This window comes from Saccopteryx leptura, chromosome 9 (assembly GCF_036850995.1).
Source record: "Saccopteryx leptura isolate mSacLep1 chromosome 9, mSacLep1_pri_phased_curated, whole genome shotgun sequence".
In the NCBI taxonomy this organism is placed as follows: domain Eukaryota; kingdom Metazoa; phylum Chordata; class Mammalia; order Chiroptera; family Emballonuridae; genus Saccopteryx; species Saccopteryx leptura.
Window position 1 is genome coordinate 37,975,626 of NC_089511.1, and position 15,375 is coordinate 37,991,000.

The following is a 15,375-nucleotide window of genomic DNA, read 5'->3' on the forward strand; positions in this document are numbered from 1 at the left end:
ACCCCACAGATCCTTTTCAGTTTCCAATGAAAGGAAACCTTTGTTACTCAGGACTCTGCAGGGTCAGAGGGTTCCTCATAGCCCAGCTCCAGAAAGCCTTGGGTCTGGCTGGTTTTGCTGAGGCCACCCCATTTTTATCTTTGGACTATCTTCATACAAAGTAAACTTACCTGGTTCCTAGAACACCTTCAGAATACAGAGGTATTTGTGCACAGACAGTTCTGCTGAATCCCAGCTAACTCATGGTAGAAAGGCTTTGCTAAGACTGCTGAGTATGGATTTGTAAGATGGAAACTTCAATTTATAATTACAGGTACAGGATATTTTTAGGAATGTACCAAACGTAGGTTTAAATGGAAAAAAAAAAAAAGACCAGCTCCAGATAGTACCGTTCATTACCTGAATACGACTGGGTGCTCTTTGTCACTCAACTGGAAGGTGTCGGGATGGCTTCGTGGGAGGCGGTGAGCAGGCCAGCCTGGGGAAGCTGGCTGGTCAGACCCACACTGTCTGTGCTTCCTCTCTCCTTTCACAGTCTTGGCTTCAGCCCATTTTTAAATCAACTCAGAATTTTTCACCATTACCAATCCCAGTGCCACAAGATGACAGTAAGTAATAAAAAGGTATAAATGTGTCTGCTTTATTTTATTGATTGATTTTAGACAGAGAGGAAGAGAGAGAGAGAAACATCCATTCGTTGCTCCTCTTATTTATGCATTCATTGGTTGATTCCCGTATGTTCCCTGACAGGAGCTCAATCTCGCATCCTGGGCATATCAGCTCTAACCAACTCACTACCCAGCCAGGGCCTTGACGGCTTGTCTTCTTAACTTGCAGTCACGCAGCAATATCCTCCTCCCCTTCTATCCTCAGGCTTCTGGTCACTCCTCATTCACTCTCACTGCCGTCATCCCCCGAAGTCAGGTCACTGCTCTCAGTCACTTCTGCAGCTTTGCAGGACCGGTTTTTAGAATTTACAACTAAAAGAGTTATTATTATTATTTAAGATATTTATTGATTTTACAGAAAGAGGAAAGAGGGGGTATCATCTCCTAGTTTCTTCACTTTTTAGTTGTTCATTGATTGCTTGTCGTATGTGCCTTGCTCGAGCACAAGCCCAGGTGTTTGAACTGGTGACCTCAGCATTTCAGGTCGACGCTTTATCCACTGAGCTACCACAGGCCAGGCAGAATTAGATATTATTTAAAACATATGTTAACAACAGACAAATTAGCAAATCTTTTTGCCTCCCATTATTTTGGTCAATGTAGAAAAGTCTCATGAGTTCTATCTACCTCTTTTTTTTTACTTATTTCATATTTTCATTAATTTGGGTAAGAAATGAGCCAGTAAAATTTGCCTGCTTATAAGTAAATCTTTCTCCTAGAAAAATTATGTGTAAAAGTATTACAAGAAGATATATTTATAACTAAGAGTTGATAATTCCTCAAGCCAGAACATTAAGCACCAAGATCAAGCACAAGAAGAAAACTAATTCCTAAGGGCTTTATGCTAACAACCCATTTCCACAGAGGCCACATTCCTATAATCAGCTGAGTGGTGATGCCCACCCCATGGCCCTCAGGACCAACCACTCCCCCAGGGAGTGGGCACCCCACTCACCCTTGGAGAAGGGGCTCTCCTCTTCACATTCCTCCCAGTGATCAAAATCAAAAGTCACATTAGGATTCTGTTCAATGTAATAGTTTACATTAAGTGAGGGAATAAAACATAGGGTGTTAAGACCAGCCACAGTTCATTTCAACTCACCTTTTGTTTGAGTAAGCTACCCCAAGAGTCCCTTTTCTCTTTTGCAAGAGTGATTACAGGTTCACTGTTTTTAATTACACAATTGCAATCATCTTGTAGTATGTTGGCCTGCAGCTCCAAATCAGCCAAGTAAAATTTTTCTCCCATCCAGGCACTAGGTTTACAAAAAGAAATCAAGTCAGGTTTTTTTCTAATGCTTGAAATTATTTCTATTTTACTTTTTAAAATTCACATAAACCTACCTGAAAATGACTCTATCTCTAAAATATTTACATTTGTGATCTTTGACATTCCTTAGTCTTATCTTCAATATGACCACATCGTCTTTTTGGAACCATTTTACCTGTGGGTGGAAGCTAGGGAAAAGAAAAAGGCTTCATGCTCACGCCCCCCCCCCCCCAAGGTGAAGAAGGGAGCAGACACCCGCAGCGATGGACGCACCTTTTCAGGGGCTCTGTAATGTTGTTAGTGGAAACATCGCCAGTGTTCTCAGGTGAAGTTTCTATACAAAAAGTCAAATTTTCCTATAGATTATTTACATGTAACTCCATAAATACACACAAACATAGTTTTTTGCACTATGCAACTTTTAGCCAAAGAAGTACTCTCTAAAAGTATACATTTCATAGTAACCCAAGTTACTGCAAAGAATTGGAAAAAAATATAATGCACATCATTTAGTAAAACTAATAAAAACAGGCTTTGACAAATGACACTTAAACAGTTGGGAAACTGATGTCACTCTCTGAAAAGCACTCTCATGACAACCCATGACCACAGGTGAAAACGTTCAGGCTCCTCCGCTCCCTTCACCTGCTAGGACCCCACTACAGACGACTTCCAGGGCAGCAGGCAGGACACTCAAGAAGAGTACTGAACAACATTTTCTGAAACAATGCAACTTAAATTCTCAGTCTAAAATATTTGAAGCTTCCGTCCCAAGACATGTCCAAGAATGTTCCCAGCAGCTTGAGTAACAATAATCAAAAACTGAAAACAACTTCAACATCTGTCAATAGGTGAACTGGTAAACTATGGTATATTCATGTCACAAAATAAACTCAAAATAAAAAACAGCACTGCTACCAATAATCCAGATGCATTTCACAGGCATTAACGTTGACTGAAAAAGCCTCAAGAGTGTATACTATGTACTTTCAATTCAGCAAAACTGATGGTGTCAGAGTCAGAACAGTGGTTACTGGGGAAGGTTCCGGATAGGGAAGGTGTCTGAGGGAGAATACTGCGTTCTGGAAATACACAGTAGCTTAACCTGGTTAATGACATCCATTTGTAAAAGTCTGATAAGCTGTGTATTAAGATCTGTGTGCTTTACTGAATGAACATTTTATCTAAAAAAAAGGGGGGGGGCCCTGGCCGGTTGGCTCAGCGGTAGAGCGTCGGCCTGGCGTGTGGGGGACCCGGGTTCGATTCCCGGCCAGGGCACACAGGAGAAGCGCCCATTTGCTTCTCCACCCCCGCCCTCTCCTTCCTCTCTGTCTCTCTCTTCCCCTCCCGCAGCCAAGGCTCCATTGGAGCAAAGATGGCCCGGGCACTGGGGATGGCTCCTTGGCCTCTGCCCCAGGCGCTAGAGTGGCTCTGGTCGCAGCAGAGCGACGCCCCGGAGGGGCAGAGCATCGCCCCCTGGTGGGCAGAGCATCGCCCCTGGTGGGCGTGCTGGGTGGATCCCGGTCGGGTGCATGCGGGAGTCTGTCTGACTGTCTCTCCCCGATTCCAGCTTCAGAAAAATACAAAAAAAAAAGAAAAAAAAAAAGGGGGGGGGGGAACTTGCCAAAAAACAAAACACCAGGAAGCTGAATTATCAAGAATAGGAAGTTGCGCCCTGGCCAGCTGGTTCAGTGGTAGAGGTCGGCCCAGCATGTGGAAATCCTGGGTTCAATTCCCGGCAAGAACACATAGGAGAAGCGCCCATCTGCTTCTCTGCCCCTCCCCCTCTCCTTTCTCTCTCTCTCTCTCTTCCCCTCCCACAGCCAAGGCTCCATTGGAGCAAAGTTGGCCCAGGCGCTGAGGACGGCTCCATGGCCTTCACTTCAGGTGCTAGAATGGCTCCGGTTGCAATGGAGCAACGCTCCACATGGGCAGAGCACTGCCCCCTGGTGGGCATGCTGGGTGGATCCTGGTCAGGCACATGTGGGAGTCTGTCTGACTGCCTCCCCACTTCTCACTTCAGAAAAAAAAAAGAATAGGAACTTGAGTAATATCAGTTTGTGTCACATTCTCTATAATTCATCTAAAAGTGAAAAACCTACCCATTAGCAAATTTCTAAGAATTAATGATTCCATTAACCATCTTTGAAATAACTAACCATGCTCCTGGTTTTCTGAGTGTGTCTCGGAGTCAGCACCTCTCTCTGAAGCCCCGTCCTCTTGCTGCGTGCTCTGCAGACAGGCGGCACCTGCTGATGACTGCACCCTGGGGAGAAGAGGTGGAGGTTAGCTCCTAGGAGACAGGCAGGACCCAGCTCTCCACAGAGACTTCCTAGCCAAAGAGAAAGGCAGGCAAGAAATGACTGTGGCACGCTCACTCCCATGGGTCAGACCCACGCAGAACATGACACATTTACAGAGAACGGGCAGAGCAGCTGGCTTCATTCACACTGTGCCCCTTGCTTCAAGAACAGAGTAGATGATTGATACATATGATCAGATAAATGCATTAACTCGTTTACCAAAGTAAGTTCCCTTCCAAATCATTCAACGGTGAGAGTAACATATACATTGCCATTCACTTCAAAGAGGATAAAAGGGCAGAAAGTAAAAGCTATCTCCTATCCTCCCCAGCCCTGGTTCCTCAGTTCATTTTCCCAGAGACACCCCTCTTAACAGTTTGGGCTGATTCTAGAATAGTCTTTGCATAGAAAAGCAAATATTGTTATCTGTAGCTTCCATACACACATGTGCGCATGCGTTTCAACCCATGGAAACCTACTGAATTCCCTTTCCTGCCCCTCATCTCATTGTACTTAAAAACCAGACTTCTTCCCTATCAGTACATAGAGGGCAGCCTCCTTTCTCTAAAAATTTTAAATTGTGTTTCTCTTTTGCTTTTCTGAGCAGGTAATCACATGCATGTAGTTTAATAAATAAAAAATTCTCTACTGTAAGAAATCTTCTCATGCTGCCCAGCCACTCAAATTCCATCCTCACTGGTGACAATGTAATTCACTTTTTGTGCATCCTTTCAGAAGTCGAGCTGAAAGCAGCAAACCTACACAAATGTATGTACGCATAAGTATACATACACACGTACACATGCACACCTATGGGGTAGGGGTGTGCGTTTATCTCTGGGAACTTGACTGACACTCATGAAGGCTGCAGAATGGCACTGCCCAAACAGCAGAGGGCAGTGCCCCATGTCCAATCACCAGGACACAGCAGGGATCCTCCTCAGGCCTCTTCCTCTCCCAGGGGTGCAGTACCAGCCCTCCGTCACCCCCTCTTCCTCTACCATGGCTCTGACTTCCTTCATTAAACCCTCATCTAATGGGTTCTGACCCTTCCCCCTCACACACCAAGTTTTGACTCTTCACCAACACCTGGAAACCAGAGCCTTCCCCCAGTGCTTTCTTGACTTCTAGCCTTATACTTTCAACAACCTTAAATGGGTCCAAAACCAACTCAGTGTCTCTTCTCCAACAGGCTAGCTGCTCCTGAAAACATCCTGTAACTGCCAACCATGCCAATTTCCTCTCCGCCATCAGGGCTGAGAATTATGGAATCATATTACCCTGTGTATGTCAATCACTAAGCCCCGTGGCTTCCAGATCTTCCAGGTCCCCAGGATCTGTTCTCTTCCAATCTGTTGTAAAACAGTGCCATTCTCCTCACTTTCAATCCAGACTGCTCCCAGTGTCCCTCTCCAGCTGGACTGGAGCCTCTTCTTCCAGGAGGGCTACCTCTGCAGTCTCCTGCAGGCCTCTGAACATCTCCTTAACTGTGCTATAACCACAGGTGTGCATACCCCTGCACAGCCACAAAGCCAAGTGTGCACAGACACCCAGCAGAGTGCTCTGCACAGAGCTGGGCTCAAGGGTAATAGTTATTTTTCAGATAAGTGATCAATCCCAGTTGTTTCTTTTCCGAGAGAGAGACAGAGAGACAGACAGACAGACAGGAACAGATAGATAAGAAGGGAGAGAGATGAGAAGCATGAATTGTTCGTTTCAGCACCTTAGTTGTTCATTGATTGCTTTCCCATAAGTTCCTTGACCGGGGGGTTCCAACAAAGCAAGTGACCCCTTGCTCAAACCAGATGAGCGCACGCTCAAGCTGGTGACCTCAGGATCTCAAACCTGGCTCCTCCGCTTCCCAGTCTGACGCTTTATCCACTGCGCCACCACCTGGTCAGGCTGTAAGGTTTTGTTTGTAATGTTTTTAACAGTTTTTGGTATGAAGGTTCTGTTGGCCTCATAGAATGTGTTAGGAGGTACTGCTGCCTCTTCTAGTTCTTGGAAGGCTTTGAGAAGGATAGGAACCAACACCTCTTGAATGTTTGGTAGAATTCACTAGTGTAGCCATCTGGTTCTGGACTTTTTATTTTGGGGGACGTTTTTGATAGTTGTTTTTATTTCCTCCCTGCTTATAGGTCTATTTAGGCTTTCCACTTCTTTTTGACTCAGTCTAGGAAGATTGTATAGTTCTAGAAATTTATCTATGCCCCCTGGTGGGCATGCTGGGTGGATCCCGGTAGGGCGCATGCGGGACTCTGTCTGACTGCCTCCCTGTTTCCAACTTCAGAAAAAAAAACACACACACAAAAAAACCCAGAAAGCAATGTATAAAATGGCAATAGGGAACTCACAAGTGTCAATAATTACACTAAATGTAAATGGATTAAACTCACCAATAAAAAGGCACAGAGTAGCAGAATGGATTAAAAAAGGAAATCCAATTGTATGCTGCCTACAAGAAACACATCTAAGCAACAAGGATAAAAACAAATTCAAAGTGAAAGGCTGGAAAACAATACTCCAAGCAAATAACATAAAAAAAAAGCAGGCGTAGCAATACTCATATCTGATAATGCTGACTACAAGACAGCAAAAGTACTCAGAGACAAAAATGGTCATTTCATAATGATTAAGGGGACGCTGAGTCAAGAAAACATAACAATTCTTAATATATATGCACCAAACCAAAGAGCACCAAAATATATAATACGGCTTATTGACCTTAAAACAAAAACTGACAAAAATACAATCATACTTGGAGACCTCAATACACTGCTGATGGCTCTAGATCGGTCATCCAAACAGAGAATAAATAAAGATATATTGGCCTTAAACAAAACACTAGAGCACCTGGATATGATAGACATCTACAGGACATTTCATCCCAAAGTGACAGAGTATACATTTTTCTCCAGTGTACATGGATCATTCTCAAGAATTAACCATACGTTGGGCCACAAAAACAACATCAGCAAATTCAGAAAAATCGAAGTTGTACCAAGCATATTTTCTGATCATAAAGCCTTGAAACTAGAATTCAACTGCAAAAAAGAGGAAAAAAACCCCACAAAAATGTGGAAACTAAACAACATACTTTAAAAAAATGAATGGGTCAAAGAAGAAATAAGCGCAGAGATCAAAAGATATATACAGACAAATGAAAATGACAATACGACATATCAGAATCTTTGGGATGCAGCAAAAGCAGTGATAAGAGGGAAGTTCATATCACTTCAGGCCTATATGAACAAACAAGAGAGAGCCCAAGTGAACCACTTAACTTCACACCTTAAGGAACTGGAAAAAGAAGAACAAAGATAACACAAAACGAGCCGAAGAAAGGAGATAATAAAAATCAGAGCAGAAATAAATGAAATAGAGAACAGAAAAACTATAGAAAAAATTAATAGAACAAGGAGCTGGTTCTTTGAAAAGATCAACAAAATTGACACACCCTTGGCAAGACTTATCAAGGAAAAAAGAGAAACAACTCATATAAACAAAATCCAAAATGAAAGAGGAGAAATGACCACGGACATCATAGATATACAAAGAACTATTGTAGAATACTACGAAAAACTTTATACCACTAAATTCAACAATCTAAAAGAAATGGATATATTCCTAGAACAATACAACCTTCCTAGACTGAGTCAAGAAGAAGCAGAAAGCCTAAACAGACCAATTAGTAGGGAAGAAATAGAAAAAACTATTAAAAACCTCCCCAAAAATAAAAGTCCAGGCCCAGACGGTTATACTAGCGAATTCTATCAAACATTCAAAGAAGACTTGGTTCCTATTCTACTCAAAGTCTTCCAAAAAATTGAAGAAGAAGCAAGACTTCCAAACACATTTTATGAGGCCAACATAACCCTCATACCGAAACTGGGCAAGGACAGCACAAAAAAAGAAAACTACAGACCAATATCTCTAATGAATACAGATGCTAAAATACTAAACAAAATACTAGCAAATCGAATACAACAACATATTAAAAAAAATACATCATGCCTGACCAGGTGGTGGCGCAGTGGATAGAGCATTGGACTTGGATGCGGAAGGACCCAGGTTCGAGACTCCGAGGTCACCAGCTTGAGCGTGGGCTCATCTGCCTTGAACAAAAAAGCTCACCAGCTTGGACCCAAGGTCGCTGGCTCCAGCAAGGGGTTACTCGGTCTGCTGAAGGCCCGTGGTCAAGGCACATACGAGAAAGCAATCAATGAACAACTAAGAAGTCGCAACGTGCAACGAAAAACGAATGATTGATGTTTCTCATCTCTCTCCGTTTCTGTCTGTCTGTTCCTGTCTATCTCTGCCTATGTAAAAAAAAAAAAAAAAAAAAATACATCACGATCAAGTGGGATTCATTCCAGAATCTCAAGGATGGTTCAACATACAAAAACGGTTAACATAATATACCATATCAACAAAACAAAGAACAAAAACCATATGATCTTATGAATAGATGCAGAAAAGGCATTCGATAAAATACAACACAATTTTATGTTTAAGACTCTCAACAAAATGGGTATAGAAGGAAAATATCTCAACATGATAAAGGCTATATATGATAAACCATCAGATAACATCATATTAAATGGCACAAAACTGAAGGCTTTCCCCCTTAAATCAGGAACAAGACAGGGTTGTCCACTCTTTCCACTCTTTATTTAATGTGGTGCTAGAGGTTCTAGCCAGAGCAATCAGATAAGACAAAGAAATAAAAGGCATCCATATCAGAAAAGAAGAAGTAAAGGTATCACTTTTTGCAGATGATATGATCCTATACATCAAAAACCCCAAAGAATCTACAAAAAGACTACTAGAAACAATAAGTCAATACAGTAAGGTCGCAGGATACAAAATTAACATAAAGAAGTCCATAGCCTTTCTATATGCCAACAATGAAACATTTGAGAATGAACTCAAAAAAATAATCCCTTTCATGATTGCAACAAAAAAAATAAAATACTTAGGAATAAACATAACAAAGAATGTAAAGGACTTATATAATGAAAACTACAAACCATTGTTAAGGAAAATCGAAAAAGATACAATGAGATGGAAGAATATTCCTTGCTCTTGGATAGGAAGAATAAATATAATCAAGATGGCCGTATTACCCAAAGCAATATACAAATTTAATGCAATTCCCATCAAAATTCCAATGACATTTTTTAAAGAAACGGAACAAAAAATCATCAGATTTATATGGAACTATAAAAAACCCTGAATAGCCAAAGCAATCCTAAAGAAAAAGAACGAAGCTGGGGGCATTACAATACCTGACTTCAAACTATATTACAGAGCCACGACAATCAAAACAGCATGGTATTTGCAGAAAAACAGACAGACCAATGGAACAGAACAGAAAGTCCAGAAATAAAACCACATATATATGATCAAATAATTTTTGATAAAGGGGCCAACAACACACAATGGAGAAAAGAAAGCCTCTTCAACAAACGGTGCTGGGAAAACTGGAAAGCCACATGCAAAAGAATGAAACTCGACTACAGTTTGTCCCCTTGTACTAAAATTAATTCAAAATGGATCAAAGACCTAAATATAAGACCTGAAACAATAAAATACATAGAAGAAGACATAGGTTCTAAACTCATGGACCTTGGTTTTAAAGAGCATTTTATGAATTTGACTCCAAAGGCAAGGGAAGTGAAGGCAAAGATAAATGAATGGGACTACAACAGACTAAGAAGTTTTTGCTCAGCAAGAGAAACTGACAACAAAATAGCCAACTAAATGGGAAATGATATTTTCAAACAACAGCTCAGATAAGGGCCTAATATCCAAAATATACAAAGAACTCATAAAACTCAACAACAAACAAACAAACAATCCAATAAAAAAATGGGAAGAGGACATAAACAGACACTTCTCCCAGGAAGAAATACAAATGGCCAACAGATATATGAAAAGATGTTCATCTTCATTAGTTATTAGAGAAATGCAAATCAAAACTGCAATGAGATAACACCTCACACCTGTTAGATTAGCTATTATCAACAAGACAGGTAATAGCAAATGTTGGAGAGGCTGTGGAGAAAAAGGAACCCTCATTCACTGTTGGTGGGAATGTAAAGTAGTACAACCATTATGGAAGAAAGTATGGTGGTTCCTCAAAAAACTGAAAATAGAACTACCTTATGACTCAGCAATCCCTCTACTGGGTATATACCCCCAAAACTCAGAAACATTGATATGTAAAGACACATGCAGCATTGTTCACAGTGGCCAAGACATGGAAACAACCAAAAAGCCCTTCAATAGAAGACTGGATAAAGAAGATGTGGCACATATACACTATGGAATACTACTCAGCCATAAGAAATCATGACATCGGATCATTTACAACAAAATGGTGGGATCTTGATAACATTATACAAAGTGAAATAAGTAAATCAGAAAAAACCAAGAACTGTATTATTCCATACGTAGGTGGGACATAAAAATGAGACTAAGAGACATTGATTAGAGTGTGGTGGTTATTGCGGGGGGAGGGAGAGGAAAAAGGGGAGGGGGAGGGCCACAAAGAAAACTAGATAGAAGGTGATGGAGGACAATCTGACTTTGGGTGATGGGTATGCAACATAATTGAATGACAAGGTAACCTGGACATGTATCTTTGAACATATGTACCCTGATTTATTGATGTCACCCTGGTAAAATTAATTTTAAAAAAAGTATATATCGGCCCTGGCTGGATGGCTCAGTGGTAGAGCATCGGCTTGGCATATGGAAGCCCTAGGTTCAATTCCTGGCCAGGGCACACAGGAGATGCGCCTATCTGCTTCCCCACCCTTCCCCCCTCCTTCTAGCTCTCTCTTCCTCTTCCGCAGCAAGGGCTCCATTGGAGCAAAGTTGGCCCAGGCGCTGAGGATGGCTCCATGGCTTCCACCTCAGGCGCCAGAATGGGTCCAGCTGCAACGGACCAAAGTCCCAAATGGGCAGAGCATTGCTCCCTAGTGGGCTTGCCAGGTGGATCCTGGTCGGGCGCATGCAAGAGCCTATCTCTCTGCCTCCCCACTTCTCACTTCAGAAAAATACAAAAAAAAAAAAAAAAAGTATATCTCTATTAATTATTAATAGATAAACTGAAACAGTTATACTGAAGACATATTCTGGTATCTTGGTACCAAAACACATGCAGAGCAAAATGGCAAACGAGGGAGCTCCAAGCTCCCACCATTTCCCAGAGACACTGAAAGAACCACCAGAAGCCATCTGAGTCAACTTTGTAGGAGCTGTAAACAGTCAAAGATGAACAGCAACCAATAAATGCTCAATCAGGAAAAAGCCAGCTTCAAAACCTGAGTCTGGCTTTGCAGCATTTCACTTGCCTTTGCTGCCCTAGCACCCCCCCCCCTCGCCTTCTCAACATGGTGGGCTTGAGCTGTCAGCAGCTTGATTCCTGCTCCCCTCTCAAGCCAGAAAGAGCAGAGTAGACTGCTTGCAAACTACTGTGTCCAATGGTCAGCAAACTCATTAGTCAACAGAGCCAAATATCAGCAGTATGACTGAAATTTCTTTTGAGAGCCAAATTTTTAAAACTTAAACTATATAGGCAGGTACATTGTTATTAACTTAATTAGGGTACTCCTAAGCTGGCCAAAGAGCCACACTCAAGGGGCCAAAGAGCCACATGTGGCTTGCGAGCCGCAGTTTGCAGGCCACTGGTGTAGGCCATTCTAATCTGTCTGGGGAAATACCTGAGGGACCAATGCAACATGCTGGTCTGTTTCACAAATCTTGGAACACAGGCAGGAAAGTAGTGGGCACTGCTTGAAAAAGTCGACACCCACAGATGCCCAGATATTATGCATGGAGATACACAACAGACCATTTAAGGCCCAGGGGAGAAGCTGGGGTGACACTCCTGGAAAACTAGGACATTCAAAAGCAGTACATTGGCCCTGGCCGGTTGGCTCAGGGGTAGAGCGTCGGCCTGGCGTGTAGAAGTCCCGGGTTCAATTCCCGGCCAGGGCACACAGGAGAAGCGCCCATTTGCTTCTCCACCCCTCCCCCTCTCCTTCTTCTCTGTCTCTCTCTTCCCCTCCCGCAGCCGAGGCTCCACTGGAGCAAAGATGGCCTGGGAGCTGGGGATGGCTCCTTGGCCTCTGCCCGCGGCAGAGCGACGTCCCGGAGGGGCAGAGCATCGCCCCCTGGTGGGCATGAGCGTCGCCCCCTGGTGGGCATGCCAGGTGGATCCCGGTCGGGCACATGTGGGAGTCTGTCTGACTGTCTCTCCCGGTTTCTAGCTTCAGAAAAATACAAAAAAAAAAAAAAGCAGTACATTGCAGGGCAGGATGGGGTGGGGATTTAGAAAGCCATGCACATGCCAAGGCAAGATACATGCCCAGAAAGTCCTGAGAAGACCTTAAACTTTACCTCGGGCCAATTTCTAGGCAAAGATATGGAGAAAACGGGAATATTTGTGCACTGGTGGTGGGAGTGTAAAATGGTGTAGCTACTGTGGAAAAGTTTGGCAGTTCAAAAAAACTCAGAATTACCACATGACTCAGCAATTTCTCTCCTGGGTATACAAAGAATTGAGAGCAGCGACATGAACAGGTATGTGATCACCAATGTTTATAGCAACACAATCCATATAGCCAAATACCTACTGACACAAATAAACAAAATGTGGCCTGCCTGACCAGGCAGTGGCACAGTGATAGAGCACTGGCCTGGGACACGGAGGATCCAGGTTCAAAACCCTGAGGTCACCTGCTTGAGCGTGGGATCATCGATATGATCCCATGATCACTAGCTTGAGCCCAAGGTCATTGGCTTGAGCAAGGGGTCACTGGCTCAGCTTGAGCCCCCCAGGTCAAGACACGTATAAGAAGCAATCAATAAACAACTGAAGGGGAGCAACTACAAGTCAATGCTTCTCATCTCTCTACTGTTCCCCCCACCTCTCTCTAAAAAGAAAAACCAAAAAATGATAAAACAGAGCTGAGTGAAAGAAACCAAATATAAAGGAGACACCCTACAAGATTCGGTCAAACAGAGGTCAAAGCAGGGAAGCACCATTCGTGCCCTTCTATGTTGGGAGCACACTACCCCTAGGAAGGGAGGGTCCAGCTCTGAGTCTTGTCCCATTTCTGACCTAGGGCTGGTTTCTGTGCTCAGAAGTCCACCAAAGTACTTTTTTTATAAATTAAGTGAGAGGAAGGGAGGCAGACCGACAGACTCCCACATGTACCCGGACCAGATCCACCTGGCAAGGCCCCTACTGGGAGATGCTCTGCCCATCTGGGGCTGCCGCTCCACTGCTTGTCAATGGAGTTGTTTTAGCACCCAAGGCAAGGCCAGGGAGCCATCCTCAGTGCCCAGAGCCATCCTCAATGCCTGGAACCAACGTGCTCAAACCATTCGAGCCATGACTGCAGGAGTGAGCAGGGAGAGGTGGAGAAGCAGATGGTTGCTTCTCCTGTGTGCCCTGACTGGGAATTGAACCCAGGACTTCCACATGCCGGGCTGATGCTCTATTGCTGAACCAGTCAGCCAGGGCCCAAACTACACTTACAATGTGTGCACTTCTCTGTATGTGTACTGATTGTCAATAAAAAGTTAATAAAAATTCATTCTGTAAGAGATACACCGGTGAAATAACATAATTGGGATCTGTTTTATAATACTCCACCAAAACCAAAAGTACAGGCTGAGGTCTAAATAAAACAAGATTTTCCAAGTCTTAGTAATTACTGAAGCTGAGTGATGGGAACATGGACACTCATTAAATTATTCTACTTTGAAAAATATGTTCATAACACTTGTGAGTTGTATTTCCACAAAACAGCTCATCCAAAAAGCACACAAAAACCCACTTACCGGGCTTGGCTTGGGCTTTCCTCAACGGTTTGCATTTTGGCTCCTTCGTGTAATTTTTTCAGTTGGTCTATATGTTCTGAATTATCAGTGCCCATTCCCATTGACAAAATTTCAGCTCGAACATTGTAATCAACAACAGAAGTTTTTAAACTTAAAAGTTTTGTAATATGGACCTTGAATCAAAGAAAAAAAAAATACAACACTTGCAGGAATCAGGCTTTGAACTTTAAATCAGTCCCCAACATGCTCACGTGGCCTCTCTATCTAGCTCTGTGAAGTCAGATGCACTTGGGCACACACCACGATGTGCGAGGGCCTCCCACTCCTATCCAGACCATTCCATAGGCAAGTTCACACCAGAATCTTTCAGAGCCCAATCCCACACTGCAGAAATATGATGAGGTCTGGGTTGGGCCAACACTGAGTCCTGGAACAAAACCCCCAGACAAGAGCACTCTATAATGCTGTCACCACACACAAGAGTCCTAGATTTTTCTGATTTTTTGCTCCAGTACTTTCCGCCTCTCTTAACAAGGAAGACCCCAACACTTGGAGTCTGCTGGTGTCCAAAAGGCTCTCTGCCAAAGCCCCATATTCTGTATTCAGGACAGTTTCCTACACTTGTCTTTTCTGCAACCAAAACATTCTCACTCACTTCAATTTACACAAAATTAAGTAAAACATGAAAATCTGCAATAGTCTGATTCCTATCGACAGGAGATGCGCACCCAGGACTGGGCATCCCTTTCATGGCACAGGGAGGGTGGGTGCGGCTGGCACTGCCTGAGGCCCCATCCCAAGTGGACCCTTGGAATGCGTTCCCATCTGGGACTGGCAGGAGAATGTTTCTCCAGTCTCACTGGGGGCCACGCTGGTCTGGGCGGAGAAGGCAGTGGGCGTGGGTCTGCCTCCTCACAGCATCCATGGAAACTGCTGCACTGGAGCTGCGGAAGCTTATTTTCAGGGGACGCTTTTCTTTTCTCTGCTTCATTCTCTTAACTGTAGTTTTTTTCATTGCTGTTTAATAAAACTTTCATTTTTCCTCCAATGAAGAACCACAACATTGACTATCACAGACAGCATCAACTAGTACTCTCTACCTTGTCTTGTAAAAATTATTTCTCCTCTTACTCTTAAATCCCAAACCCAACCCAAACACCTTTTAAAGTTTTAAGATGTTTCCAATCTTACAAAAGTAACTTCTAGCAGAAGATTTTATGAACAAAATTCCTTTAAATCTTATCAGTAATCATAATAATTAAGATTTAAGCCTAAC

The 15,375-nt window shown here is 43.0% G+C and overlaps 1 protein-coding gene across 3 annotated transcripts in view; it reads right to left on the bottom strand.

Annotated features, from left to right (window-relative positions):
- Positions 1–643: 643 nt before the first annotated feature.
- TDRD12 (tudor domain containing 12) overlaps positions 644–15,375 on the bottom strand; it is a 134,221-nt gene continuing 119,489 nt past the window's right edge. For all 3 annotated transcript variants that reach the window (XM_066349172.1, XM_066349173.1, XM_066349174.1), the window contains 7 exons: positions 14,100–14,272; positions 4,098–4,204; positions 2,212–2,272; positions 2,013–2,126; positions 1,771–1,924; positions 1,624–1,690; positions 644–980 (listed from right to left, as the gene is read on the bottom strand). In XM_066349172.1, the coding sequence (XP_066205269.1) occupies positions 889–980; positions 1,624–1,690; positions 1,771–1,924; positions 2,013–2,126; positions 2,212–2,272; positions 4,098–4,204; positions 14,100–14,272 (768 nt within the window). In that variant the 3' untranslated portion in view covers positions 644–888. The remainder of the gene's footprint in view (positions 981–1,623; positions 1,691–1,770; positions 1,925–2,012; positions 2,127–2,211; positions 2,273–4,097; positions 4,205–14,099; positions 14,273–15,375) is intronic.